This window comes from Budorcas taxicolor, chromosome 20 (genome assembly GCF_023091745.1).
Source record: "Budorcas taxicolor isolate Tak-1 chromosome 20, Takin1.1, whole genome shotgun sequence".
NCBI classification, from domain to species: domain Eukaryota; kingdom Metazoa; phylum Chordata; class Mammalia; order Artiodactyla; family Bovidae; genus Budorcas; species Budorcas taxicolor.
The window spans coordinates 37,058,642-37,086,006 of NC_068929.1; the positions used below are offsets into that span (position 1 = coordinate 37,058,642).

Genomic DNA, 27,365 nt, shown 5'->3' on the forward strand with positions numbered 1-27,365 from the left:
ACTGCCTAGACTTTTCCATGTGCCCCAGCCTCTGTCATCTGCCTTTTTGTTTTTCACTTCTCTTTCAACCAAAAAGAATTCCCCCATGTCAATTTTCAGGCATATTTTCCATATACCCTTAATCCCAATATTCATCTCTCATGACACCTGAAATTATGGCTTTAACAATCTATTCTTCGTTTCAAACCATCCACCCCTAATCTGGGCAATTTAAAAGTCCTGCTTGAAAAGAATACTGACTATATGAAAGGCAAGAGAAAAGAAGGGAAAGAAAAAGATATGAAAAAGAAATTAAGCAACATATTAGCTTTTCAGTTTGTGCCAGGATTGAGCCAGTGATACCAACAATCCTGGGTCTCGAAGCTCCCACTATGGCCTTACCTCCTCCTCCATCCCACCATTATGCCATGGTTAAACAGATCATTCACTATCTTCGTATAGTGACAGTTGGACAGATGGGAATTAAACTTGTAGTGGTATTGATTTTGAAATGTATAGAATATCAAATCATGTGCTGTACACCAGGAAGTAACAAAGGTAAATTATACTTCAAGAACAAACAACATGAGAACTCATAGAAAAAGAGATCAAATTTGTAGTTACCAGAGTTAGGGGGTGGGGGAAGGAGGCATTAGATACAGTAAAAAGGTACAAACTTCCAGTTATAAGATAAATAAGTATCAGAGATGTGATATACAATATGATTAATATAATTAGCAGCTGTATATTATATATGAATGTTGTTAAAAGAGTAAATTTCAAGAGTTTTGGTTACAAGAAGAAAATGTTTTTTCTTACTCTTTCATTTTGTATCTGTAGGAGATGATGAGTGTTCACTATATTTTTTGTGATAATCGTTTCATAATGGGTATAAGTCAATTACGCTTTACATCTTAAATTTATACAGTAACTTATATCAGTTGTGTCTGAATAATAAAGGTTAAAAATTGGAACTTCCCTGGCAGTCCAGTGGTTAAGACTTCAAGCTTCCACTGCAGGGGGTGTGGGTTCAACCCCTGGTGGGAAATAAGGTCATGCATGATGTGTGGTGTGGCAAAAAAAAAAAAGATTAAGACTCCATGCTTCCAATGCAGGGGGCCTGGGTCGAAACCCTAGTCAGGGAATTAGACCTCACATGCTCAAAATAAAGATCCTGCATGCCCTAACGGAGCTCTAAGATCCCATATGCCACTAACTAAGACCTGGTGCAGCCAAATAAATGAATAAATATTTTAAAACAAACCAGGACTTTCTTGACTGCAGCATCACCACTGGTCTTCAAGACTGCCGTGTGGTTTAGTCAAGTGAATGAAGCTACAACGCATGAGCGGACAGATGACTGCCGACTCCTTGTACAAAGGCAGAGGGGATTGTATATTCTATCTTCTCAAAGAACAGGAGATACGTTCCTTCTGCAAGGACAGCATGACAAGCGTCAACAGATATCTCCATGCTTGAGCCCTTCACCGTGCATAAAGGATAACTGCAAGCAGGGGTTTTCTTAGCAGGAACACAAGTACACACAGCACCAGAGGCATTTTGCTAGCAAAGTGGTCCCTGGTGAAACAGCTGTAGCCACTTGACTCATCTTCATCCACTCATCAGGTTTTCCCAGAGCACACTGCAGCCCAACTGAGAATATTTGGACTCAGTTCCTGATTTGACCAAGTGCTTAACTTAACTCACTTAACTTTCTTCACTTGGGATTTCATTAAATAAAGATATTATCTGTATACTGTCTTTCCAGAGTCATGAAGAAAATAAACTGACTTCTCACATGATAACATTTGGGACACTTAGCACATACAAAAGACTTGATAAATCCCAGTCATGAGTACTATGCTTAGTCAATATCTTATTATTAAATAATAAAGGTAAGTAAAAAGACATTACCCTGTAAACTTAGCTTCATGGTATGGACTTCACAGAGCACTAAGTTTTCCTTTCTGTTGCTTTAAATTTTGGGGTAGAAACCACAAAATATAACTTACACTCAAATTACCTTTATCTTATTTATTGTACCCTAGATTATGAAACTAATATTGAGGACTTTATTGCTTCATGTTCCATTTTTTAAAAGGTGAGTGTATCACTCTTCTAGAGTCAGAAATCCAAACGTAATTTTTGGTTTGGTTTGCTACATAAACATCTGTTTAAAAAAATATATATGAAGGAGTACTTAATTTGCATTGACTTCCAGTTCTAGGCCAAAATATTTTATACAAACCTCTTATAATATCAGTTATTATAACTGGTATATTTAGAACTACACCATTGTTTATTCTTTAGTTTTTACTTTTTCGCCACACCACTCAGCACATGGGAACTTAGCTCCCCGATCAGGGATCAAACTCACATCCCCTGCATTGGAAATGAGAAGTCTTAATCACTGAACCACCAGGAAAGTCCTGCTACCCCATTATTTTTAAACACTTTCATAGCACCACATTGCCTAGGTGTAGTAGAATCATTTAAAGACTATGAGGTTTTTTCAGTACTTTATAAACAAGATTTTATACATCTGATGTATACATCTTTGCATATATTAACAAGAATATGCATAGGATGAATTCCCAAAGTAAATTTACTGGTTCAAAAGTTACAGATAGAGAGAGGTGGGAGACATGTTCAAGTGGGAGGGGACATGGGTAAACCTATGGCTGATTCATGTTGATGTTTGGTAGAAACCCACACGATACTGTAAAACAATTATCCTTCAATTAAAACTAAATAAATTTAATGTTGATATTTGGCATAGAACGACAAAATTCCGTGAAGAAATTATCCTTCAATTAAAAATAAATAAAATCAAAGTCAAAGTAAATGAATAAAATTTTTTTTAAGTTATGGACATTTTTACGTATGCAATCAAATAGACTTCCCAAAAGACTGATAATTTATACTGTCACCAGCAATGGAATTGCTTTTCTATCCAATATCTCTATTAATGTTAATTTTAAAAACTGTTATTGGAAAAGGTTGAAATTAATGCCCAAAGGTGGAGGTTGAGTAACTTGTAAATTTTAACTATGTACATTTGCCTCCATCCTCTACCAACAAAAATAACTTACCTCTACTACACCTACTTTTTAGCTTCTATATTCACTATGTATTAAGTTTTTTTTTTTAAGTTTCCAATTAGCTAAAGAAATAATTTTAATTATACAGAGTTTAATACATCAGCCCTAGAATACTAAGAGTTGGGCAGACTTTAATGCATTGGAGAAGGAAATGGCAACCCACTCCAGTGTTCTTGCCTGGAGAATCCCAGGGATGGGGGAGCCTGGTGGGCTGCCGTCTATGGGGTCGCACAGAGTCGGACACGACTGAAGTGACTTAGCAGCAGCAGCAGCAGCAGACCTGGTTTTAAATATCTGTATTGTCGTAGATGTGTTAGCATTAAAAAGATCCAGAAGATGGCAGTATAATGATGTTTTTCTTAAATTCCAGAGAAAAATTTAAGCGGATAAAATCTGAAACTGCAGATTGTTCGCATTTTTATTTTCTTTTTTCTTAAAATGGTGGAAGATCATGAGTATTAAGGCAATAACGAATCAGTAGAGGAGCCCTCACCCTTAGGAAAGAGAAGTCGTGGTGGATGGACAGGGAATTTGAGAACTCTTGCTTCAAATTTCAGCCCTTTGGGCCAGTATACTCTAAATCTACATTTATCTGTAGGTGAAATCATGAGTAATGCCCTCCCTGCAAGACTATTATGAAGATTAAATAAAATAAAATGTATAAATGTGTGCAGCCCTGAGAATATCATGGGCATTCTGGTTTTAGTTTTTAAAACCCTCCTCTGTTAGAGATATCTACTGAAATATACATGCCTGAAATAATGTGGCATCTTAAATTTACTTTTAAATGCTTCATTTAAAAAAGAAAAACTGAGGTAGAGAGAGAGATAAAGCAAAACTGACAAGTTATTGCTAATTCTTGGAGTTGCTGCAAGATTAAGGGGATTGGTGATGCTCCTCTATTTGTGCATATGTTTTAAAGTGTCGTGTATATGCACACATGCATCACTCTGGATGAAATGCAGAGACTGGGTTGCAGGGCAGCAGCAGTAGAAGCAGAGAGGGCAGGCAGAATGATACTGCAGCAGTCCACAGAGAGGTGATGGTGGCTTAGATGGGACTGGTGGGAGTGGAGACCTTAGAAAACCAGATGGGCTCAGAATACTATGGTGGTGATTTGGGAGGGGAGGGGTGATTTGGGGTGGAGGGAAGATGGAGTACCACAAGTTCTAGGTTTTGGCAGTATTACAATTGGGGGATGGGACTGTGGGGGCTGCAAATTTGGGAAGAGTTCCAAGTTTGAGATTTCTATCAGGAAATGTTGAATAAACGACTGGATGTAGTTCACAAAACAGGTTGGGACTAGAAATGTAGATGGGGGTGGGTGTGCAGACAGAGTCGTTAGATATCATCTGCTGTCAGGGAACTAAGTGATGTCAACAAAGGAGTGGAGAAACAGAGAGGTAGCCTCAGGATAGACGTATAGAGACTGAACAAAGGAGGAGCCTGCAGAGTAGTGCTGTCCCCTCTGTAGAACAGGACTGGCATAGGGCGGACTCAGTATGCTCTGGTATGTAAGCCACTTAGCGACTAAACCACAACAACCCCTTGTGGCACATAGCAGGGCTTCAACAGTCATTATCCCTTTTTGCCCGCTTTGTTCCTCACAGATGGCCTCTCCTCTCACTTCCCTGGGGAAAGCATGAGAAAAGGCCCTCAGGAGCCAGCACATCAACAACTTCCTGCTTGCCTCCCAACTCAAGCCTACCATCCACTCCGGCTTCCTTCCCATCCCAAGAAGACAAGCTCCCTTTGCAAAGTTCATTGTTCACCCACAGCCTGCCAACTCTCTCTGCTTCTGGGACATTGCCCTACCAATTACGACATCTGTCTTGCACTTTCTATTCTTTCCCTTGTGTAGATTCTTCCTCTCAGTCTGTAAGCATAAGTTCATCCCGCCTTTTTATAAAAAGCCTTCCTTTAGTGATTTTTCTCTAAAAAGTGCTGCTCAGTTTTTATTGTGCATATGAAATACAAACGAATGTATTTACAGAACAGAAATAGATACACAGGCATAGAAACAAACTTGGTTACCAAAGGGGAAAGGGGAGGAAGGGATAAATTAGGTTGGGATTAACACACACACACACTGCTATATATAAAATAGATAAGGGACCTTCTTATAGTACAGGGAACTATACTCAATATTCTGTAATAATTTATAATGGAAAAGAATATATATATATATATATATACACATATATATGGGGCTTCCCTGGTGGCTCAGAGGTTAAAGCCTCTGCCCGCAATGCAGGAGACTGGGTTCAATCCCTGCGTCAGGAAGATTCCCTGGGGAAGAAAATGGCAACCCACTCCAGTATTCTTGCCTGGAGAATCCTATGGTCGGAGGAGCCTGGTGGGCTACAGTCCCCGGGGTCGCAAAGAGTCGGACACAACTGAGTGACTTCACTTTATATATATATATGAATCACTTTGCTGTATACCAGAAACTGACACAACGTTGTAAATCAACTATACTTCAATTTTTTAAAATAAACTATATTTTTTACATTTACCATAAATGTAAAAAAAACCATACTGTGCATGTGAAATATAAAGGGATATTGCTAGCATGTAGATCAGCATTCCGTAGGTAGAGAGGCTGCAGAGCTGAGGTTCTCCTGAATGCTGAGGCTGATGCCACAAGTTCACAGACCACACCTGTAGCAATGGTTCTCAACCTTAACAGTGTGTTAGCTAGAGAGCTTTAAAGAGTGCTAGTATCTGGGTGCCACTCCCAGAAATCTTGGTACCCTTGACACAGAATATGGGCTCAACACTGGGCTTCCCTGGTGGCTCAATTGGTAAAGAATCCCCTGGCAATGCATGGAAAAAGGAGCCTGGCGGGCTGTAGTCCACGGGATCACAAACAGTCAGACTTGACTGAGCAACTAAGCACACACATGTACATGGGCTCAGCATTAGAATTTTTTAAAACCTTCCCTGGTGATTCTAATGTGCAAACAATATTGAGAACTCTTACTAGCCAGGGGGTGGAATTACAAGGGACTTTCTACATCATACATTTCTATAGTGTTTGAACTTTTTGCCAAATATTACATTGTTGCTGTTGTTTAGTAACTAAGTCTTTTGCAACCCCATGGACTGTATGTAGCCTGCCAGGCTCCTCTGTTCTTGGGATTTCCCAGGCAAGAATACTGGGATGGGCTGCCACTTCCTTCTCTAGGGGATCTTCCCGACCCAGGGATCAAACTCACATCTCCTACATTGGCAGATAGGCTTATTTTGAGCCATCAGGGAAGCCCAAATATTATATTACCTTGGACTTAAAAAAAAAAAGTGAATTAGAAGAAGAATGCAGAGGAAAAGGAAAAAGAAGGGAGAAGAGAAGAAAGTGGGGAGGGGAGAAAGAATAGAGGAAGAAAACATATTCTTGACCTAGTAGATACAGCACTTTCCTTTTCAATCAAATTTCTTGAAGAGTCCACTTCCTCGCTTTCCATTCACATCTGACCCTCCCCAGCCTGGCTTCTGTGCTTTTTTTCTCCTTAAAGTTGTACTGACAATAACCACATGATGCAAGGGGCCATGTCTCAGTTCTTACCTTACTGATCTTTGACAGATGTTGCAAGAGGTCTTGGGAAACTAAAGCAATTTTCCAGCATGCAACATATCTTTAATTTTTTTTTCTTCTTTCTTGTTGACTACAAATTAGAATAGTAAATTATGAACCATTCTGTTTTGTCATCAAGCTAGGAAGAGTGTTTATTGACACCTAGCAACAGATAAAACATATATGCATGCAAAGTTCTTGTTTTAAAAAAATCTCTCAAAAAAATAAATAAAAATTTTAAAATCTCTCCATATCCAAAATTAATGTCCGCTAAAGTCCTAAAGTAGGTAAAAGAGTCAAAACAGTTTTCCCTTTTGAAGCCGACTCTCAAGCACTGTAGAGAAGTTTCCCTGGGTCTGCTCTCTCACAAAAGGAGACGGGGGAAGTAGGGGTGTCCAAGACAGCTTGAACATTGAAAAAAAATAAAAAGGAAAATTTTTACAAACATTTCATAGCTTGTGTCAGTTCAGGTCCAGGAAGCAGATGCTAAGATGAAACTCAAGTCCATGAGAAGTCTGTGACACAGAAAGGGAGAAGGGAGCAGGAGGGGGTGGGGAGAGCCTCTCACTGCAAGGAAAGAGAGAAGAAAGGGGGACTGAAGAGGAAGAGCATCAGATGAGAGTGCAACTGGGAGAAAGTCTCAGCCAGGCCAATTGCCCGGCAGAGGCTCCCACACGTGGGAAGGACTGGCCCAGCTCTGAACCCCTAGCGTGCTGAGTCCCTGGCTCCAAGCAGCCTGTCCAGAGTGGGGTTTCTGGACCACTACAGTGGGTCCCCACAGAGGGCTGCTGGCCCTTGACTTTACACATATTGACAAATGGTTCTGAATGTTTGCATTTGACTGAAAATAATCAGACTTGTGCATTATACAATAATACCCTTCAACTCTATTATATGTCCTGAATGCAGACTTTCTTAAGACATCTGGTAAACCAGTAATTCATGCTGTTTATATTGCCTGCCCCTAATACTGTGTTTGACTTTGCCACCTCAACCCTGGTGCAGACTCAAAAATGAAATAGAATGCTGCCTGTAAATACACAGACATAGGAAAAGTACATGAAAATATTACTAGTGAGTTAGAGGACTATTCTACTAGTTATTCTGAGTCATGAGGTTACAGGTTACTTTTATGTTCCTTTCTTCTTTGTCTATTTTTGAAGTTTCAAAATCACGTATAATGAGCTGACTATTTCACAATAGGGAGGAAACACAGATTTATAGGATTTCCCAACTATAGTAGAAGTCTCATTCTGTTTTCATGTCTTCTCAGCTCTGAGTCCAGTGACTCACAGATCATAGATTCTTGATAAATAAATATCAGAGAAGAATGTAAACAAGAGAAAGAAAGGAAGAACGGAATGGGAAAGGTATCTTTTGAGTACCTTCTATTTGCCCCTCTGTATCCATCCTCCACCCTGCTCTGAACCCTAAAAGACTGACCTACATGAATAGCCTAGACGAGCTCCTTGTTCTGTTTTCTGCTTAGGCTGGTCAAGGGGGAGAACACTAGCACATCAGAAGTAGGAATAGATATTCATCACCTCAGATACCTCCCCATGGATCGCTGCAACCCCCCAGACCCAAGACCCTTCCCACACAGCTCTTCTGCTGTGGAAAGCACACCCTCCCATTCCCCTTCAGACCTTGGAGTAATGACGTGTCTTTCTTTTACTAGATCCAGTCCTTTGTGCTGTTTTTACATCTGGCCTACCTCTTTATAAATAGTCCCTTTATTAAACTCTCCTCAGATTGTCCAGTTTGAATGTACCCTATACGTATCATTAACCCCAGATAGATACACAGTCTGTTGGTGACAATTACCCAACAAGTTCTATTCTACAGGAACTAATCTTGAAAAAGGATATGGAGAAAAGGTTTTAAAAACAGTACTTTTCTGCTCATTTTAGATGTTTAAACAACAAAAAATTTATTTTCAGTGAGAAACTTCACTTTTACACCAAATATTTTGTAGTTATGAATTAGTTATGCTTTTTTGCCTGCCAAAAGACAAAAATTCATATGCACGGTCCTCTATGTCTTTCTTCACTTTTGCGGAAATCTTGAGAGAGGTTGAACACACTCTAAATACACCATGTTGATTATTTAATACATGCACAAACAAATGAAGGATACCTACTGCAGTATGAGAATATTCTCAGAGATTATTTCTTTTAAAAGATCATTTCTCATCTGTTTGTTAGTAGGATTTCTTTGTAGGTGTCTTTGAAGACAATTTTTTTTTTTTTCCCAGAAAAGACAAGAGGCTATTTTAATACTTATAACTAATATTAATTTTATAAAGGTACAAATTCAAAAATCAGGGCTCTTAGTTCAACTTATAAAACTCATTATTTTATTTCTAAGTTTAAGTAGATTTTAAAATACTCAATTTAAAATTTAAGTAGATTTAAAATTAATCTACTGAATTTTAACATTTTCCTTTAAAGTGGCCTTTTATTAATATTTAGTGTCACTCATAAACTTAATTAAACTTCACTTAGATTTTATTTTTAATTATATAGTTAATCCACAGTGCTGTGTTAGTTTCAGGCATGCAGCAAAGTGAATCAGTTACACATATACATTTATTCACTCTTTTTTTAAATTATTTTCCCATATAGGCTATTACAGAGTATTGAGAATTCCTTGTACTATACAACATGTTCTTGTTATTTATTTATTTTATACATAGTAATATGTATATGTCAATCCCAATTTCCCAATTTATTCCCCCCTTATCCCCTGATAACTGTAACTTTGTTTTCTACATCTGTGACTCTTACTGTTTTGTAACTAAGTTCACTTGTACTCATTTTTTTAGGTTTCACATATAACAGAAATCATATATTTGTCTTTCTGTGCCCTTACTTCACTCAGTATGACAATATCTAGGTCAATCCATGGCACTGCAATTAAATATTTTAAATTTAATATTCCTTCTACTTAATGCTTCTAATGAGTAGAACTTAACCTAATGTTTAGACAATGATGAATCTAATAAATTAAAATTGAAAATTCTGCAACTCTTAAGTTCTCTTATACATTTCAGTGCTTTTTACAAACTTTGTAAACCTATCTTAAGCTTTTCAATTTAATAAAATTACAACTCTAAAATTAAAAATTCATTTTACGTTCTAAGTTGGAGTCATGAGGTTAATATATCAGATCCTCAAATTAGTCAAATTATCTTAACTATGACAAATATAAAATATTTAAAATATGAAACATACAGAATCACTCCAAAAGTTTAGGCAAAATAATTAACTTTATTGGTTGTTAGTTCATTATTTCTATATGTACGGGGCAAATAAGCTTTATCATCTAAGCAATTTGGGGCTATTATTGCAAGCAAGTTGATTTAAAAATTCCAAACAAACAGGGTTATCTGCTTAGTGACTGATATCAAACATAAAATTTTTGACCAAAACATCCCCAGAGCAGCCAACATCTAGGAAAATTTTTCTTGCAACACTGAGGGTATTTGTGCCCTATTTTATGATCACTTTGAAATTAAAGGCTTCATCCTTGCTTTCCTCCAAGTGAAAGAGTTTTATAGCCCCTATCCCCTAGGTTCAAGTTGTGCATGCTTAATCGCTTAGTCATGTCTGACTCTTTACGGTTGCCATGCCATCTTCCAGGGGGTCCTCCCAACCCAGGGGTCAACACAGGTCTCCTGCATTGCATGCAGATTCTTTACCGTCTGAGCCACCAGGGAAGCCCAAGAATACTGGAGTAGGTAGCCTATCCCTTCTCCAGGGGCTCTTCCCGACCCAAAAATTGAACCAGGGTCTGAATTCTTTACCAGCTAAGCTACCAGGGGTTCAAGTTATATATTGCCAAATATTCAAGGTTGTATTCAATTTATTATTTACTGCTTGATTCTATTTTTTATTCTTTTCATATTTTTCCCTTTTCTTTAAGGACATAATTCTCATAGATATTTTTATAATATCCAGTTATGCTGTGTATATCTTGTTTCCTGTGTCATGCTAATGATAGTACATTTTTACCATCACTGCCACTCTCCTCCAGGTTACCCTATATATGATAGCAAAGGCCTGGGCAAAGAATACATGTCATAAGTCCCTAGAGTAAACATTTTAATGCTTCCCTCCCTTCTTGGGCCCTGCTCTTGGGTGATATGCCTTAGCCTGTGAAGGAGCAGTATGAGATGACTTGGGTTGAGTGGGTTTGGGCTGAAAAGCTTTAGATTGGGAGGACTGGGGCTGGCATGGCTTGGGCTGAGTGGGTTTGGATGGAGAACTTTCAGCTTGGGGGGTCTGGTGCTGAGTGGGTTTGGTTTGAGTGGGTTTGGGTTGAAAGGGCACAGGTTGGGAGGGTTTGTGCTGGGACTGTTTGACCTGGGGTGAATTGGGCTGATTAGATTTGAATTGAGAGCTGGGCAAATACATGCTGTAGGACATAGGATGGAATCCTGTTTGGAAAGATGAATTTGAAGGCCCACCTTGTGTCTTCAGCTTAGCTCCTCGCTGAGAGGCAGTCCTTCGTGAGTTTTGTGTGGCTCCTGCTGCTTGAAAGGCCTGATGGTGAGGATTTGCAATATGGGGTTTCGTTCTCATGAATGTTCTAATTGTCTCTGTTGGCCTTGTTCCCCAGGCACTGACTTGCCCAGGCTTTCCAACTGCTCCTCTTGGCCGTGAACCCAGGGAATGGAGGTGACCTCCCTGAGGGTCCTCTTTCCCAGACCTTTCAAGGGTTCCCATTGTCTGTGGTCTCTGAGGCCAGGGCGGTATAGGCTGAGAAATGGGTCTTGGTGGTCTCCCAAAAGCTCTACCCATGTGATGTCTCCAAGGAGTTCCTGAAAATCTCATAAATGTTTCACCTGAATAAAATCTCTGGGGCTGGAAATATTGAATTCCAAAATGTTTGCCTGGACTATGTGCCCTTGTATTCTGAAAGGGCAAAGGATGGAATCTCTTAGGCCTCTGCTGTAACCAAAAGCGGGAGCCCATAGCCCAAGGGGTTGTCAAAGAACCACGGTTAAAGTTACCTCCAATTCTGGCTGGTGAAGGATGGAAGTTTCTCAGAGGAGGCATGAATATTGGGGTGAGATGGAAATTCTGATGATTTTGGCTGATCTGACAACTAATCTCAGACATCTTAGCGGGACTTTCAGATGAGTTTTTTGGTGGACTGTGTCTTTGTGACCCCTCATCTTCAGCTGTTCCAGCCAAGTCTTCACTAGGGGAAACTTGAATCCCCTGAATGTTCTCAAAGTCTTGGTCTACCTGTATCCCCAACTCTCTGGCCAGGGGGGCCATGTCTTCCACAGACACACATCTGAGTGAAGAGGACATCACTTCTTGGAGGGCAGCTTGAAGACCCTCCATGTTCCTTCCTTTCTGCCCCACTTCCTCCTCCTCCCAAAACAGTAGCTGTGATGGCTTCAACTTCAGGACCCTCTGGAAAACCTGAGCCTCTTCACTCTCCCTGGCCTGGGGACTGAGGACAAAGTAGCATCTTTCAATGGCAGCTTCTCCTAAAAACATTAGCAAGTGCCATTCCTTCTCACCTAGGCAGTCAGTGAAAAAAAACACAGCCGAGGAAACCTCCATCAAGAAACCAAACTGTGTCCAAAAACTTTCTAGATCTCCACGAAGGTTGGCCACAGCAACAGGCTTCTGGGGGAAACTGGGGTTTTCACTTAAACTGCTGCCATCAGGAAAACACCATGTTATCTCAACCAGGCCATCAGAGATCTGCCGGGGAAGCACCTGAACAGGCAAGTCCTGATGAAGAAAGATTTTGTGTGATTTCAGATGGGCAGGGCTGAGCAGGGCATTGAGGATTCTGGACTTGGAAAAGCTACAGTATCCTAGACGCACAAAAGAGATGACAGGCATCTTCATGAGAGTCAAAAACTTTTCTGTATCCCCTGTAGGTCCTCCTGAAGACTGTGTTGACTGCTCCTTCACAATGTCCTTCATGGCCCCTAGCATTAAAATGCTTCTGTTGTTTTCTGCATCTGGCAGTAGCAGGGGAAGAGCAAACCGGCAATGATACATGTTTGACATGACTTCACGTTGCAAAGAGCTGTGTGAAGACAGCAAGGAGGCGCAAAGGACATCCAGGGGGTGAACGGTTTCTGTTTCTCTAATTTCCAAGTTCTCTACTCCAGTCAGCAGTTCCCCTTTGCTCTCTTCACCCAGAACCTTGGGTCTGAGGACTGAATCTCTGGCTGTCGCATCCAGTGCTTGAACTTTCATCAGGAAGTTCCAAGCCAAGTCACCCGGAGTCTCAGGCACCCACGTACATCCTCGGTCTAAGGAGAATTGTTTCACGAAGTCTGGCAGAAGCTTTCTGCTTGTGTCCAGGTTTAAACAGGACATGACATCTTTAAACACATTTTTTCTTTCTGTAGGAAAAAAAGATATAGTCAGTGAATGTCATGCTCAGCATCTAAGCTTCCTTCACTGCCTTTTAAAATTAAGTAATTGATATTTTCTTCGGAAAAAAGATGATCCACCTTCTGTCTGTTCTTTTTGTGGTTGAGTAATATTCCATTGTATATATGTTCCACAACTTCTTTCCTCATTAATCTGTGGATGGAGGAGGGATGGAATGGTGTAGGAGATGGGAGGGTGGCTCAGAAGGGAGGGGACATATGTACGTGTGGCTCATTCCTGTAGATGTATGGTAGAAACCAGCACAATATGGTAAAGCAATTATGCTCCAACTTAAAATAAATTTTTCAAAAGATGAAACAAGTAAAGTGAAAGTACTGTTTCATCACCCTGCCAAGCCTACTTTCCTTCTAAGAGATATGTCAACATGGTATATGGTACGTTTCCTTCTCTTCCTTTTTCAATACCTATGTAGAAGTACATATGTAGAAGTAGATATGTATACGTACTTGCATACGTAGAAGTACACAGTTTGGTATAATGGATGCTATTTTATTCGATAAATGATATTATACCAAATGATTTTCCAACTTCTTTTCACTCAGTGGTATTCCTTGAAAATTCTTCCAAGTAAGTGCATACAGAGAACTACTTAATTCATTTTATGAATCCATTGTACTTAATGGTTTGGAAGAACCACTATTTACTTAACCATTGTCTACTGATGATCATTCAGGTTTTTGAGTTTTTTGGCTATGTTCATATGCAGTAATGAAAAAGCCTGTTAATGCTTCTTTATACATATGTATAAGGAACTCTCTAGGTAGATACTGATTTACTTATTAAATGTTAACTCTTGCTAAAGTTTGGAGAAATGAAAGATTTTGTCTTCTCAGAATTTACATGTTGTATATAATTTCTCCTGATGTCATTTTCTAATTTATCTTCTAGCCACTTATTGAGAAGACAGAGATAGTGCTAAGAAGAGAAAGAATATCAGAGAGCATTTTCTGCTCCCGATGGATAGTAACATAGCATAAGCTTCTTGGATCCCTTGTAAAAATAGCCTAGAAGAAACAGTAGACATGAGAGAAAGTGTAGGTTTCAAGAATTAACAAAAGGAACTCTAAGAAATCCTTCGACAGTCTGAAAGTTGCTTGAACTGGTATCTGATGGGTAAGAAGGTGAGGGAGGAGTTGAGGTCAGCATGAAAGATCCCCAAAGGAGGAAGAGAGAAGTGAGGAAGTGAGAAGAGGGATTGCAGAAAACATATAAGTTCTGCTCTGGCCTCTCTCCTGCCTATCCCCCGCTTTTCCTTAGGACAACGATCCTCTGTTTCTTCAGCACAGAAATTGGTACCCACATAGCCCAAGCCAGATGCCAAATGTTGACAAGGTAATATCAGGCTACAGTGGAATAATACAGTGATATGTCTAACAAGCACAGAGATGAATGAAAAATTAAGAAGCAATAATTTCTAGAACCCAGTATCATTTTGTAAATTAAAAATTCATGAAAATAGTCCAGGTAAGGCAAAAAGAAATGATTGGAGATTTTAGCTGCCACCCACTGAAACAAGACAGAGTTTTTCATTTGAATCCCACAGTTGATCAATGGAGACCCACTCCAAGATGACCCAGATGTTGGACATAGAAAATAAGAATTTTAAAGTAGCTATCTTAACTATTTTCAAGAATGTACAATAATATAAACTCATAATGAATAATTTAATAGATATTATCAGGAAAAAAGAAGAAAGCATTTAAAAATGTAAATTCTTGAACTGAAAAGCATAATATCTGAATTTTTTCAAAAATCAGTAGATGGACTTTAAAAAAGACTGGAAATGACAGAAGAAAAATTCAGTGTACTTAGAGATATAGTAATAGAAATGATTCAATCTAAAGAATAAGAATAAAAATACTTTAAAAGAAAATGAACAGAGCCTCAGGGACCTTGGGAAAAACGTCAGAAACTCTAACTTGGAGTCTCAAAAAGAGAAGGGGAAGCAAGTGGGATAAAAAACATTTGGATAAATAACAGCTGAAAATTTTCCAAATTTGGCAGGGGGGAGGAGATTCCAAATTTAGAGATTCATAAACCCTACGTAAGATGAAGACAAGAGAATCACACCTAGACACACCAGAGTTAATCACAGAAAACATTGTAAGGAAAACATCTTGAAATCAACCAGAAGAAAAATAGCACAACATAAGAGGGAACAATGATAAAATGACAAGAATTGCACTCATCTCACACGCTAGTAAAGTAATGCTCAAAATTCTCCAAGCCAGGCTTCAGCAATATGAATCGTGAACTTCTAGATGTTCAGGCTGGTTTTAGAAAAGGCAGAGGAACCAGAGATTAAATTGCCAATATCCGCTGGATCATCGAAAAGGCAAGAGAGTTCCAGAAAAACATCTATTTCTGCTTTATTGACTATGCCAAAGCCTTTGACTGTGTGGATCACAAGAAACTGTGGAAAATTCTGAAAGAGATGGGAATACCAGACCACCTGACCTGCTTCTTGAGAAGCCTGTATGCAGGTCAGGAGGCAGACCTGGACATGGAACAACAGACTGGTTCCAAATAGGAAAAGGAGTATGTCAAGGCTGTATATTATCACCCTGCTTGTTTAACTTATCTGCAGAGTACATCATGAGGAATGCTGGGGTGGAGGAAGCACAAGCTGGAATCAAGATTGCCGGGAGAAATATCAATAACCTCAGATATGCAGATAACACCACCCTTATGGCAGAAAGTGAAGAAGAACTAAAGAGTCTCTTGATGAAAGTGAAAGAGGAGAGTGAAAAAGTTGGCTTACAGCTCAACATCCAGAAAACTAAGATCATGGCATCTGGTTCCATCACTTCATGGGAAACAGATGAGGAAACAATGGAAACAGTGTCAGACTTAATTTTTCTGGGCTCCAAAATCACTGTGGATGGTGATAGCAGCCATAAAATTAAATGACATTTGATCCGTGGAAGGAAAGTTATGACCAATCTAGACAGCATATTAAAAAGCAGAGCCATTACTTTGCCAACAAAGGTCTGTCTAGTCAAGGCTATGGTTTTCCCAGTAGTCATGTATGGATGTGAGAGTTGGACTATAAAGAAAGCTGAGCACAGAAGAATTGATGCTTTTGAACTGTGGTGTTGGAGAAGACTCTTCAGAGTCCCTTGGACTGCAAAGAGATCCAACCAGTCCATCCTAAAGGAAATCAGTCCTGGGTGTTCACTGGAGGGACTGATTTTGAAGCTGAAACTCCAACACTTTGGCCACCTAAAGACCCTGATGCTGGGAAAGATTGAGGGCAGGAGGAGAAGGGGATGACAGAGGATGAGATGGTTGGATGGCATCACCGACACGATGGACATGGGTTTGGGTGGACTCCGGGAGTTGGTGATGGACAGGGAGTCCTGGCGTGCCGCAGTTCATGGGGTCGCGGGGAGTTGGACACGACTGAGCAACTGGACTGAACTGAACTGAGCATCAGAAAGAATGGAAGCCGAATAACAGAAACGATATCCATCATTTCTGAAGGCAAAAAGGCACAGTCTAAAATTCTTTACAGGAAAAATATTCTTCTGGATTGAAGACAAAATGAAGACATGTTTCAATAAACAAAAAATAAATAAAATTCTTCAGGCTAACAGGGAATAATATCAAACAAAAACCTGAATCTTCGGGAAGAAGACAGAGCAGAGAAAATGATCAATTTATGGGTTCCTGGACTTCCCCCGGTGGCGCTAGTGGTAAAGCACCCAACTGCTAATGCAGGAGACATAAGAGACCTGGGTTTGATCATTGACTGATCCCAAATAGTATAAACTGGAAGGGAGAGTGAAAGTGCAGTCGCTCAGTCGTGTCCAACTCTTTGAAACCCCATGGACTGTAGCCTACCAGGAAGAGAGCTGATTACATAACCTATATCCGAATTGACTCTATACATTGCAGAGCAGACAGGCAATGCCTTAAGTCTTCCTGAGACTTCAATATGAGATGCAATGATGGGGTGAGGAGAGGCGGGAATAGAGTGGCCTAACATTTAACATGACAAAAAGCATTAAGATCCTTCTGCTTTGAATCAGATGTATTTGATTTTTTCCCCCAGTTCTCAGCTGCATAGACAAATATTACAGAGAAAAGAGACAGAGAATAGCCATAAATTTTTATTAAAAAATTTTTTTATCCTCCAGTCAACTAGAGTGGATTGGAAACCATTAGAATCATATACAGTCGTAACTGCATTATTATTGAAACTTTTCTTCTGGTTTCCTAAGGCTGTGTCAAATACAAATTGGCACTTGCCAAGGGCGTTTTTCCATCCGCCTCTTTGGAGATTGAGTCCTGTGCTGCTGCAGGTATTGACCTTCAACATGCCCTGAAGGGGGTTCAGGGTGGAGAATGAGGCACTTTGCTGCTGCAGGAAAACTGGTGGAACAGGCCTTTAGATGGTTAGATATTTTCAGGAACTGATTTCATGATCCTAATCCTTATACTTTCTCATATCCAGAAAAGCACTCAGTCCCTTCATAGTGACATCAGCTCCTGGTGGCTAGCAGAAAACTTTTTGTAAAATAAGTGCTTGATTGTGTGAACTCCTCCTTCACCAAAAATCACATATATTGACCTTCCCCCACTACTCCTTTGGAGCAGTTTCTCAGAGCTATCTAAAGTGCTGTCTACCCGACTGCCATCCTCATTTTAACTCAAATAAAACTTAACTTGCAACTCTCATGTTGTGCATCTTTTTTTAGTCAACAAGTGTCAGACTGGTTGCAAAACTAGCCCCAAGTAATGGCTTTCCTGGGTTTCCCTGATGGCTCAGATGGTAAAGAATCTGCCTGCAAAGCAGGAAAACCAGGTTTGATCCCTGGTTTGGGAATACCCCCTGGAGGAGGGCATGGTAATCCAGTCCAGTATTCTTGCCTGGAGAATTCTATGGATGGAGGAGCCTGGCAGGCTACAGTCCATGGGGTTGCAAAGAGTCGGACACGACTGAGAGACTAACACACAATGGCTTTCTGGTATCCACACCTTTTGTAATATTACTTTGCAAGAGATGCAGCCTATTCTTCCCCAACCCTTAAAGCTTTGTGACTTGCTTTTGCCAACAGAATGTGGCAGAAGTCAAACAGTGTTATGGATTGAATTGTATCCCCTACAAAAAGATGCTAATTCTCCCAGTACTTCAGAATGTGGCCTTATTTGTGAATAGGGTCATTACAGAGGTCATCAACTTAAAATGAGGTTATTAGGGTGGGCCCTAATGCAATTTGATCACTGTCCTAATTAAAAGAAGCAATTTGAAAACAGACACATGCACCACAGGAAATGACTTGAATACACAAGAAAGATGGTCTTCAAGGCAAAGAATTCCAGAGGCTCCTGGAAGCTGGGAGAGAGAACCGGAACAGGTCCTTCCCTAATGTCTTCAGAAAGAGTATAACCCTGCTCACACCTTGGTTTCAGTCTCCACCTCCATATCTGTAAAACAATATATTTCCCATTGTTCTAAGCCACCTTTTTGTAGTATCTTACCGTGGCGGCCCTAGGAAACCTATCATACAGATGGCATGATAGTTCTGAGTCTAAGCCTCAAAATGCCTTCAGGACTCTGTCTCTGTCTCTCTGACTCCTCTGCTCTCACTCTAAGAACATGCCTGACATAGTCTGAGAGTTAGCCAAACTAGCTTGTTAGAGGGCATGGCAATCCACTCCAATATTCTTGCCTGGAGAATCCCATGGGTAGAGAAGCCTGGTGGTCTACAGTCCACGGCGTTGCAGAGAGTCAACTGAATCAACTGACCATGCATGCACAGCTTGCTAGAAAATAAGAAATGAGCCAATAGCTAGCTGACCACTGATACAGAAGTAAACCCAGAGAAGACCAGAAGAATGCCTGCCAACTATAGACACATAAACAATTATACACTCTTATTGTTTTAAGTGACCCTAATTTTGAGGTGCCTATTAATTTATTATGGCAAATAAATAACACAGAAAAAAACATGCAAAACAAAAAACAAAACAATATCATGCAAGAAACACATAATATTAGAGTGTTACCTATGGAAGATGGTGAATAAGGAATGGAGAAAAAAGTCAAATAGAGTAAATAAAAGGAGGGGGTTGCAGAATAATGCTGATGGTATGCAATGAAAAAGTAATGCAACCCTATGTAACTACTGTAATATATTTTAAAAATTAAGAATGAGGTCTAAAAGCAACTACGAATTGGGAAGGTATAGGGAGTAGGGCAAGAATTGTGTTATAGGTTGAATTATGTACCCCTCAAATTCATAGGTTGAAAGTCTAAGACCCAGTATCTCAGAATGTAATGGTATTTAGAAATGGAGTCATGGTAGATGTATAATTAGTTAAGATGAGGTCATTACAGTGAGCCCTGGTACTATGACTGTTATCCTAATAAAATAAGAAAATTGGGAATTCCTTGGTGTTCCAGTGGTTGGGATTCTGAGCTTCTCCTGCAGGGGGCTTGGGTTCCATCCCTCGTCAGTTCAGTTCAGTTCAGTCATTCAGTCATGTCCAACGCATTGTGACTGCAGCACAGGGAACTATTAATAAGACTCTGCAAACTGCATGGTGCGGCCAAAAAACAAAAGAAAAAGGGGAAATGTGAACATAGAGACATGAACCCAGGAAGACATCCATGTGAAGATAAAGGCAGATTGTAGGGGATGGGGGGCAGAGTGCTTCCACAAGCCACAGAATTCTAAAGATTTCCAGCAAAGTACCAGAAGCTAGGAACAGATACCTTCTACAATCTTCAGAAGGAACCAACCCTATATACACCTCCAGACTTCCTGCCTGCAAACTGTGAGACAACGTATTTCTATTGTTTTTTGTCTTGCAGCCGTGAAATTAAAAGATGCTTGCTCCTTAAAAGATAAGTTATGACCAACCTAGACAGCATATTAAAAAGCAGAGACATTACTTTGCCAACAAATGTCCGTCTAGTCAAAGCTATGGTTTTTCCAGTAGTCATGTATGGATGTGAGAGTTGGACCATAAAGAAAGATGAGAGCTGAAGAACTGATGCTTTTGAACTGTGGTGTTGGAGAAGACTCTTGAGAGTCCCTTGGACTGCAAGGAGATCCAACCAGTCCATTCTAAAGGAAATGAGTCCTGAATATTCATTGGAAGGACTGATGCTGAAGCTGAAGCTCCAATACTTTGGCCACCTGATGCGAAGAACTGACTCACTGGAAAAAACCCTGATGCTGGGAAAGATTAAATGCAAGAGGAGAAAGGGACTACAGAGGATGAGATGGTTGGATGGCATCACTGACTCAATGGACATGAGTTTGAGCAAGCTCTAGGAGTTGGTGATGGACAGGCAAGCTTGATGGGAAGCAGTCCATGGGGTTGCAAAGAGTCAGACATGACTGAACGATTGAACTGAACTGATTGTTTAAGCTACCAAGTTTGTGGTACCACTGTTACAGCATCCTAGTAACCAGGTCAAGGTGTGCAGAGGAGGAAATTACTCTTTTCAGACCCATAATTGGATTATGGATTTGGGCTGAATGTGAGTTGGTAGTTACCTTCCCTTTCTATATTCAGAACTTGGTGGTGTTTATTTTCCCAGACAATATCTCTCCAAATTAAGCATTTCTCATATTTTGAATTTTCATTAAGAAATATTCAAATTCAAGGTACTGGTATAATCTTCCTCACTGAAATGGCATATTTGGATAGCTCAAGCCAAGCATTATTTTGGAACCTTATCCATTTACAACAAATTTCTCTCCTGTTTCTGCTTCAGTAGTTAGGTCTATAATCTCCATATTCTATTGGTCACAAAGGTTCTAAAATGATTTAACGGACTTAATCTGAGGTATAGAAGGCAACAGCTAAAATTAGTGGTTAGCAACTTGTTATATGTGTGATGGAGGTGACTGCAGAAGCCTAATACTTACTTTATCTTATACTGTCCACTTGGAGAAGGGCATGGCAACCCACTCCAGTATTCTTACCTGGAGAATCCCCATGGACAGAGGAGCCTGGTGGGCTACAGTTCACAGGGTCACAAAGAGTTGGACACGACTGAACGAACTTTGCACACACGCACATACTGTCCACTATTTCTAGGTCCAGGGTTTTCCTCCCTGTCAACACCCACCTCTGAGGAAACTCCAAGTTAGAGAAGTTCAAGGAATTTCTGAGGAGCGGCTTTTCTGCTTCTATGTGGTGCCCTTCCTCAGTCCCCTTGCTGTTATGATACTGCAATCAAGATTTAAGTTTTTGCCTAAGTAACTCTACACACATGATTCCCATACCTTCCATACTTTTCTCCACTTCCTCCTCCAATGACATGCCAGTTTCTGGATCCTCATAATTCTGTTCTTCATCAGAGAACTCTGTGGTTTCAAGGTACACAGAATCCTCTCTGCCATCATAGAGGCCTCCTGGGTCACTGTAAGCCTCCTCTTCCAAGGTGATGTTTGCATCTTCAGAGTACCCCACAGATTCTAGATAGTCCTCTTGTCCTAAGTATAAAGAATCATCTGGCTCCTCATATCTCTGTCCATCCTGTAAATACTGAATAGTTGCTGGAAATTCATACTCAATGATCTCAACTGACTGTGGCGATGTGAATTTTCCTGTGTTATCTTCCTTCTCATTTTCCTTTGAGGACCAAGCAGTTTCCTGATAACTAGTTTTCTTGTCTGTGAAAGACTCAGAGGTTTCTAAATCCAAGCATTCTTTCTCTTTGAAGGACGTGGTGATCTCAGGGTTCTCAGGCTGTTTCTCTCCAGGAAGGAAAACAGCTTCCTTGCTTGCGCCTATCGGTAGAGGTGGCTCTATATACTCATGTTTCAAAACTTCTGGAAAGAATAAGAAAGTTTGAGAGATTTTTATTTTCTCTCTCGAAATTAACAGATGTTATATTAGGGAGTTTCCATGACCTCAAAGCATCATCTATTTCACTAGATGATAGGAATACCTACATAAATGGCAATAAATCAGCTCAGAACTTTCTTTCTCCCACTGAAAAATATCAGATCACACTCCTGCCCAGCTCAAAAGTTTGAGTGTTTCACAGCAAACTCAAAGGGTAAGTGGATGAAATAGAAAACTTGAATCCTTTGTTTACTTGTGGATTTACTGTAACCCAAAATCAGGCTTCCCTGGTAGCTCAAATGGTAAAGAATCTGCCGGTAATGCAGGAGATTTGAGTTCGAGCCCCGGGTTGGGAGGTTCCTTTAGAGAAGGAAACAGCAATCCACTCCAGTATTCTTGCCTAGAAAGTCCCATGGACAGAGGAGCCTGGTGTGCTGCAGTCCGTGGGGTTGCAAAGAGTCAGAAACGACTGGGTGACTAACACTTTCAACACCAGCTCAGACTTCCTAGGGTCATTACTAATGAAATTTGAACCAATAATTTCTAATGAAGAATTGAAAAGCTCTTATTTAGAATAAATCCTGGAAATACTAAGACCTATATCTCTAAGCATATGGGTCCTGTACTGCATTAGAAACCATTAGCATTAATATTTGTATCTTAGCCTCTGCCTCTCTGTGCTGTGCTTGGTTGTTCAGCTGTGTCTGACTTTTTGCAACTCCATGGACCACCAGGGGCCCACCAGGTTCCTCTGTCCATGGAGGTTCTCCAGGCAAGAATACTGGAGTGGGTTGCCATGCCGTCCTCCAGGGGATCTTTTCAACCCAGGGATAGAACACAGGTGTCCTGCTTTGCAGGCAGATTCTTTACCATCTGAGTCACCAGGGAAACCCAAGAATACTGGAGTGGGTAGCCTATCCATTCTCCAGGGGATCTTCCCAACCCAGGAATCAACCAGGGTCTCCTGCATTGCAGGTGGATTCTTTATCAGCTGAGCTACCAGGGAAGCCCTAAATGCTCCCTATTTGCCACTAATTATCATTGAACATTGAGAAATTAGCATTTGACTTGGTCCAGAAAATGAGGATTCTGCTGGCATTCTACTTAGAGAGAAAATGAAATTGCTAATACACCACATACGTGTGTCAAAAGTTATTTTCCCTCTATTTTCAAAATGGCCATACTAAGTGAAAAGACGCATCTTTTGGTCTTAAGGTTGTTAATACCTATGAATTCACTTACTTGATGAAGAAATCCCAGTGTATCACTAACAGTAGTCTCTTTCCACTGTATTTCGGGATATCACTGTCAGAACAGTAAGACATTTACACCAGCAAGAAAACTGCTGGTTTTGGATTGTGTTTGAATAAAAAAGTTATAAATCCTCCAGAACAATAACATACATCATTCCCTGCTTTTTAAATCTTGGACACTTTTCCCTTTTATCATATTTCACTGAAAATTATCTCCAGGAGAATGACAAATGAAAATAAAGAGTAGTCATTTTCTTTTTTTCAGGAAAACTGCCTCCTCCCTCTTGGCCCAAAAAGTGTAGAAATTCAACCTACCGTGATTTAAGTTGCAAATGGTAGCTGACTGGGAAAAAGTATTAAACAAACAGTTGAGAAAAAGCTGACAGCTCACTTCTCCCTTTTTCTGTACCAAAATCAACAGCTTCCGACTTTTCTTCAGGGGATCTGTAATAGTCTCCAGAATCTCATACTCTTCCTCAGAAATCAGCTTCCGAGAGGTTAACGTATCTAAGACACAATCAGGATCCTGTTGTAGGATTTCTAGCAACTTTTTTCTTTCTTTTTCTATGATCTGGGAAGGAACACTGCCGGTAGCCATTGTTCCTGTTTTCTGCAGACCAGGAAATGAACTACGAAACTGTTTCCATGCAGAAACACAAGTTAGGTTTTGCTTTTTTTTTTTAAAGGCAGAGTAATGCTTTTTGGCAAAGATTAACCATGTCAGTGACCTTTAGTGTTGGAGAGAGCAGATAGAAACAAGCCAAACAGTTCGGGGGAATCCAGCCATGAGCCCCCACAGATCCTGGATCCCTATAGATTATTTACCTTTTTTTTTTTTTAATGACTTGTCTCAGTTTCATATGGTTTAGCCTCCAAGAACTCTTTCTCTGAGAAGCACCTCTTAAACTTCAGATTCCTTGCTCTGCAATAACAAGATTGTGAATTGATTAACCCTTTTGGAGAGAAATCTGTCAATATGCAGCAATAAATAAATAAATGTGACAGATAAAAATAAAAATTAAACCATTCAATGCAGCAATTCCACTTCTAGGAAATTATCTTTAAAAATAATGAGACAAATGACCAAAGATGGATGTGCAAGAATCTGCACTTTCATATTTTTATAATAGTATAAAAATGAAAGTAACTCAAATTTCCACGAATTGGATTTATGGAACAGATGTTGATACATCAACAATGGTGTTACCAAGTAAAGTCTGGCTGCTCATCGCTCAAAAACCAGTAAGTGAAAGTCGCTCAGTCGTGTCCGACTCTTTGCGACTCCATGGGCTATACAGCCCATGGAATTTTCCAGGCCAGAACACTGGAGTGGGTATCCCTCTCCAGGGATATCCGTTCCCTTCTCCAGGGTATCTTAACCCAGGGATTGAACCCAGGTCTCCAGCATTGAAGGAGGATTCTTTACCAGCTGAGCCACCAAGGGAGCACTGGAAAGACAAATATTGATAGAAAGGAAAGTTGTTTTAATCAGAATGCCAGCAGTCTGGGGAGATGGTGGACTCAATGTCCTCCAAAAACTGCTCGGAGGATTCTGATTGGCCACGAAATTTTTATAAGAAAGAGGGGAAGTAATCTCAGTTAACCATTGAAATAGGGGGTCAGAGTTGTTGCCACCTCCCTCTGTGTGCAGACTTGTGGGCAGACCAGTCAACTTCTTAGATTTTTCTTTAGAGGTTATCTTGTTCACACAGTGTATTTGCAAGACTATACTAAACAGGAAGCTAGCCAAGAGATCTGGTCTTCTGTTAACTACTTATTCTTCATTTCAACATCTTTGATGTATGGAAAGAACCAATAGATTAGGCAAGGTATGGAGTGATCAAGATTTGAAAGGCATGCTAGGGCCAGAGGCATGTAGAGTGTGGAGTGCCAGGTTTAAGGCTAGTGACAAGGCAAAAGGGGTCTCCTGCAGAGAGCTCTTTCCTAAAAAGAGCCCTTTCCTGCCAAAAGGTGCTTACAAATCTCCACTTGTCAGAACATCATTCTGAAACTGTTTGGTACCATTTTGGAGGGCTCCGACAAGCTCCAGTACTGGAGTACTTTGTGTCCCAGCAGAGTAAGAATTCAGAAAGAACCAAAGTGATAGGTTGCCGGGGTCCAGCCCCGGTGGATCCAGGGAATTCGAAGCGGGGACGGCATTGGTGAGGGAAAAACTTATTTATTACCATAAGATTAGATTAGGAAGAAATAGTATAGTAGGAAAATTAAGTGGAGAGAAGAGGCTGATTAACTTGGGTTACGTGGAAAACCAATAAAGTTCCAGACAAGGAGCTTGCACCATCTACGTTAGGCCGCAGGCGCCCGTTTGAATATCGGAGAGTGCCCCGCCTTGGGTTCTCTCTCTTACGGATCTTAAAAGCCGGGACAAGTAAGTAGACGTGGTGAGCCTCCATGCCCCAGATGGGAATTCAGCCTGAAATTAGAGTAAAGAGGAGACACGGGGGAAACCAGTTCTTCCAATGACTGCCCCCCGCATTGTCCTTCAAGGCCTTTTATACTTTTGATTATACATACAGATCAATGGGTAATACAAAATTATGTAGCATTAGCAGCCCAGACTCTGTATATCTTTTGGTATACAAAAGGTCTCAGGTGATTTACATTATTTCTGGCCGAGAGGCTTGCTAACACTTTTTGGCTCTCTTCCTTAATGAATGTTAATTTCGTTTCCCCTGAAGTGTTTTTCTCTCATCTGCATTCCTTAAAGCACTAAAGTTGCATCTCTATAGAACAAAGGTGCAGTGGGTTATAACAAAGAAGGTACTTAACTCAAAGACCTAATGTTGCTAATACCAGGTCTACTACGTGTTTTTCTATATACCAACTATATCTAAAAATAAAGGATATGAAAATTTGGCAGCCACTATTGGCTCAACAATGAAATGCTTAATCAGTTTTATTCTAATGATCTTGACACCTCGGAAGCCCCTGCATTCCTAGGATGTTTTAAGCTTCCTGTGCCTCTCGAGGATGGGAGACTGTAAACAATCACATGCGCAGCTGTACGAGTCCTGCAGGCAGGCTAGAAAGCCATCAGAGGGGTTTTTGGATTGAAACACTCGTATTATGCCCAGGAGATTTGTTATCTAAAAGCTCTAAATTAATTTTTTTTCCATAAAAATGTGGTGGGGGGACAGCCCCCTGTTAATGACAGAAGAGTAGGTGGAAAGCATAACACAGTAAAGGAGGCAGACCCTGGTCTTGGGGGGTGGATGCTCAGGAAATTCCAGGGGGAACCCCTGAAGTCTGATCACGTCCTTGCATTTTGTCAGGGTTCCTTCCGCATGACCTTGTCACGGGTGGGATTCCTCACGCTGGCCCCCGGCAATAGGTAACAAGTGATTTATTAGGTAAGGATGCCTATGAGGCTTACAAGTGGAAAGGAAAGCGTGGCATGCTCTGAGAACTTAGTGGGCTATAGTTTTATTTATTTATTTATTTTTGGGTCTCTGTTGCTGCATTCGGGTTTTCTCTAGTTGTGGGAACGGGGGACAACTCCCTAGTTGTTGTGCATGGGCTTCTCATTGTGGTGGCTTCTCTTGTTGCAGAGCACAGGCTCCAAGCACACAAGTTTAGCAGTGGCGGCTCCCAGGCTCTAGAGTGGGGGCTCAGTAGCTGTGGCATATGGGCTTCGTTGCTCCAAGCCATGTGGAATCTTTCCAGACAAGGGATTGAACCCATGTCTCCTGCATTGGTAGGTGGATTCTTACCCACTATACCACCAGGGAAGTCCTACAGTTTTCTAATCAAAGGAAAAGTGGGGAGGGGGAAAGACCAATTTCCTCCTCATTTTTGAGTAGACATTATGCTTGCATCATCAACTCTTCCAGGTTGGGCAGTTTTCTTGCCCCTACATGGTCAAACCAGAATTGTCATGACACTATGGAAATGGTCTCAGTACAATGAGGGTCTTTACTTTGAAATGTCACCTTTTCATAAATTATTGTTCTTCATGTGTGTAGAGAGCATGCCGTCACTGGGCAGAACAGCATTGTTTTATAGTTTTAGGGCATGACCCATGCTTCTGCATGATTTTATTGCTAAGCAATCCACTTGGGTTTGTGGTTACGCTGATCTGTTTTCTTAAGTGATCATTAACTTATGGGGGTCTCGCATACTTTTTTCTTTACATACAGTCCTCTAGTGGGATTAACTCTGACCGTATCAATTCTGTTTCTATGGGATTATGGGCCAA

The 27,365-nt window shown here is 40.5% G+C and overlaps 1 protein-coding gene across 1 annotated transcript; it reads right to left on the reverse strand.

Moving 5' to 3' along the window:
• Positions 1-10,757: 10,757 nt before the first annotated feature.
• CARD6 (caspase recruitment domain family member 6) lies at positions 10,758-23,747 on the reverse strand. The gene is made up of 3 exons (XM_052659317.1): positions 23,465-23,747; positions 21,332-21,880; positions 10,758-13,033 (listed from the first exon to the last, which is right to left on the reverse strand). The coding sequence occupies exons 1-3, from the start codon at positions 23,745-23,747 to the stop codon at positions 10,758-10,760; spliced, it is 3,108 nt and encodes a 1,035-aa protein (XP_052515277.1).
• Between the last annotated feature and the right edge of the window lie 3,618 nt (positions 23,748-27,365).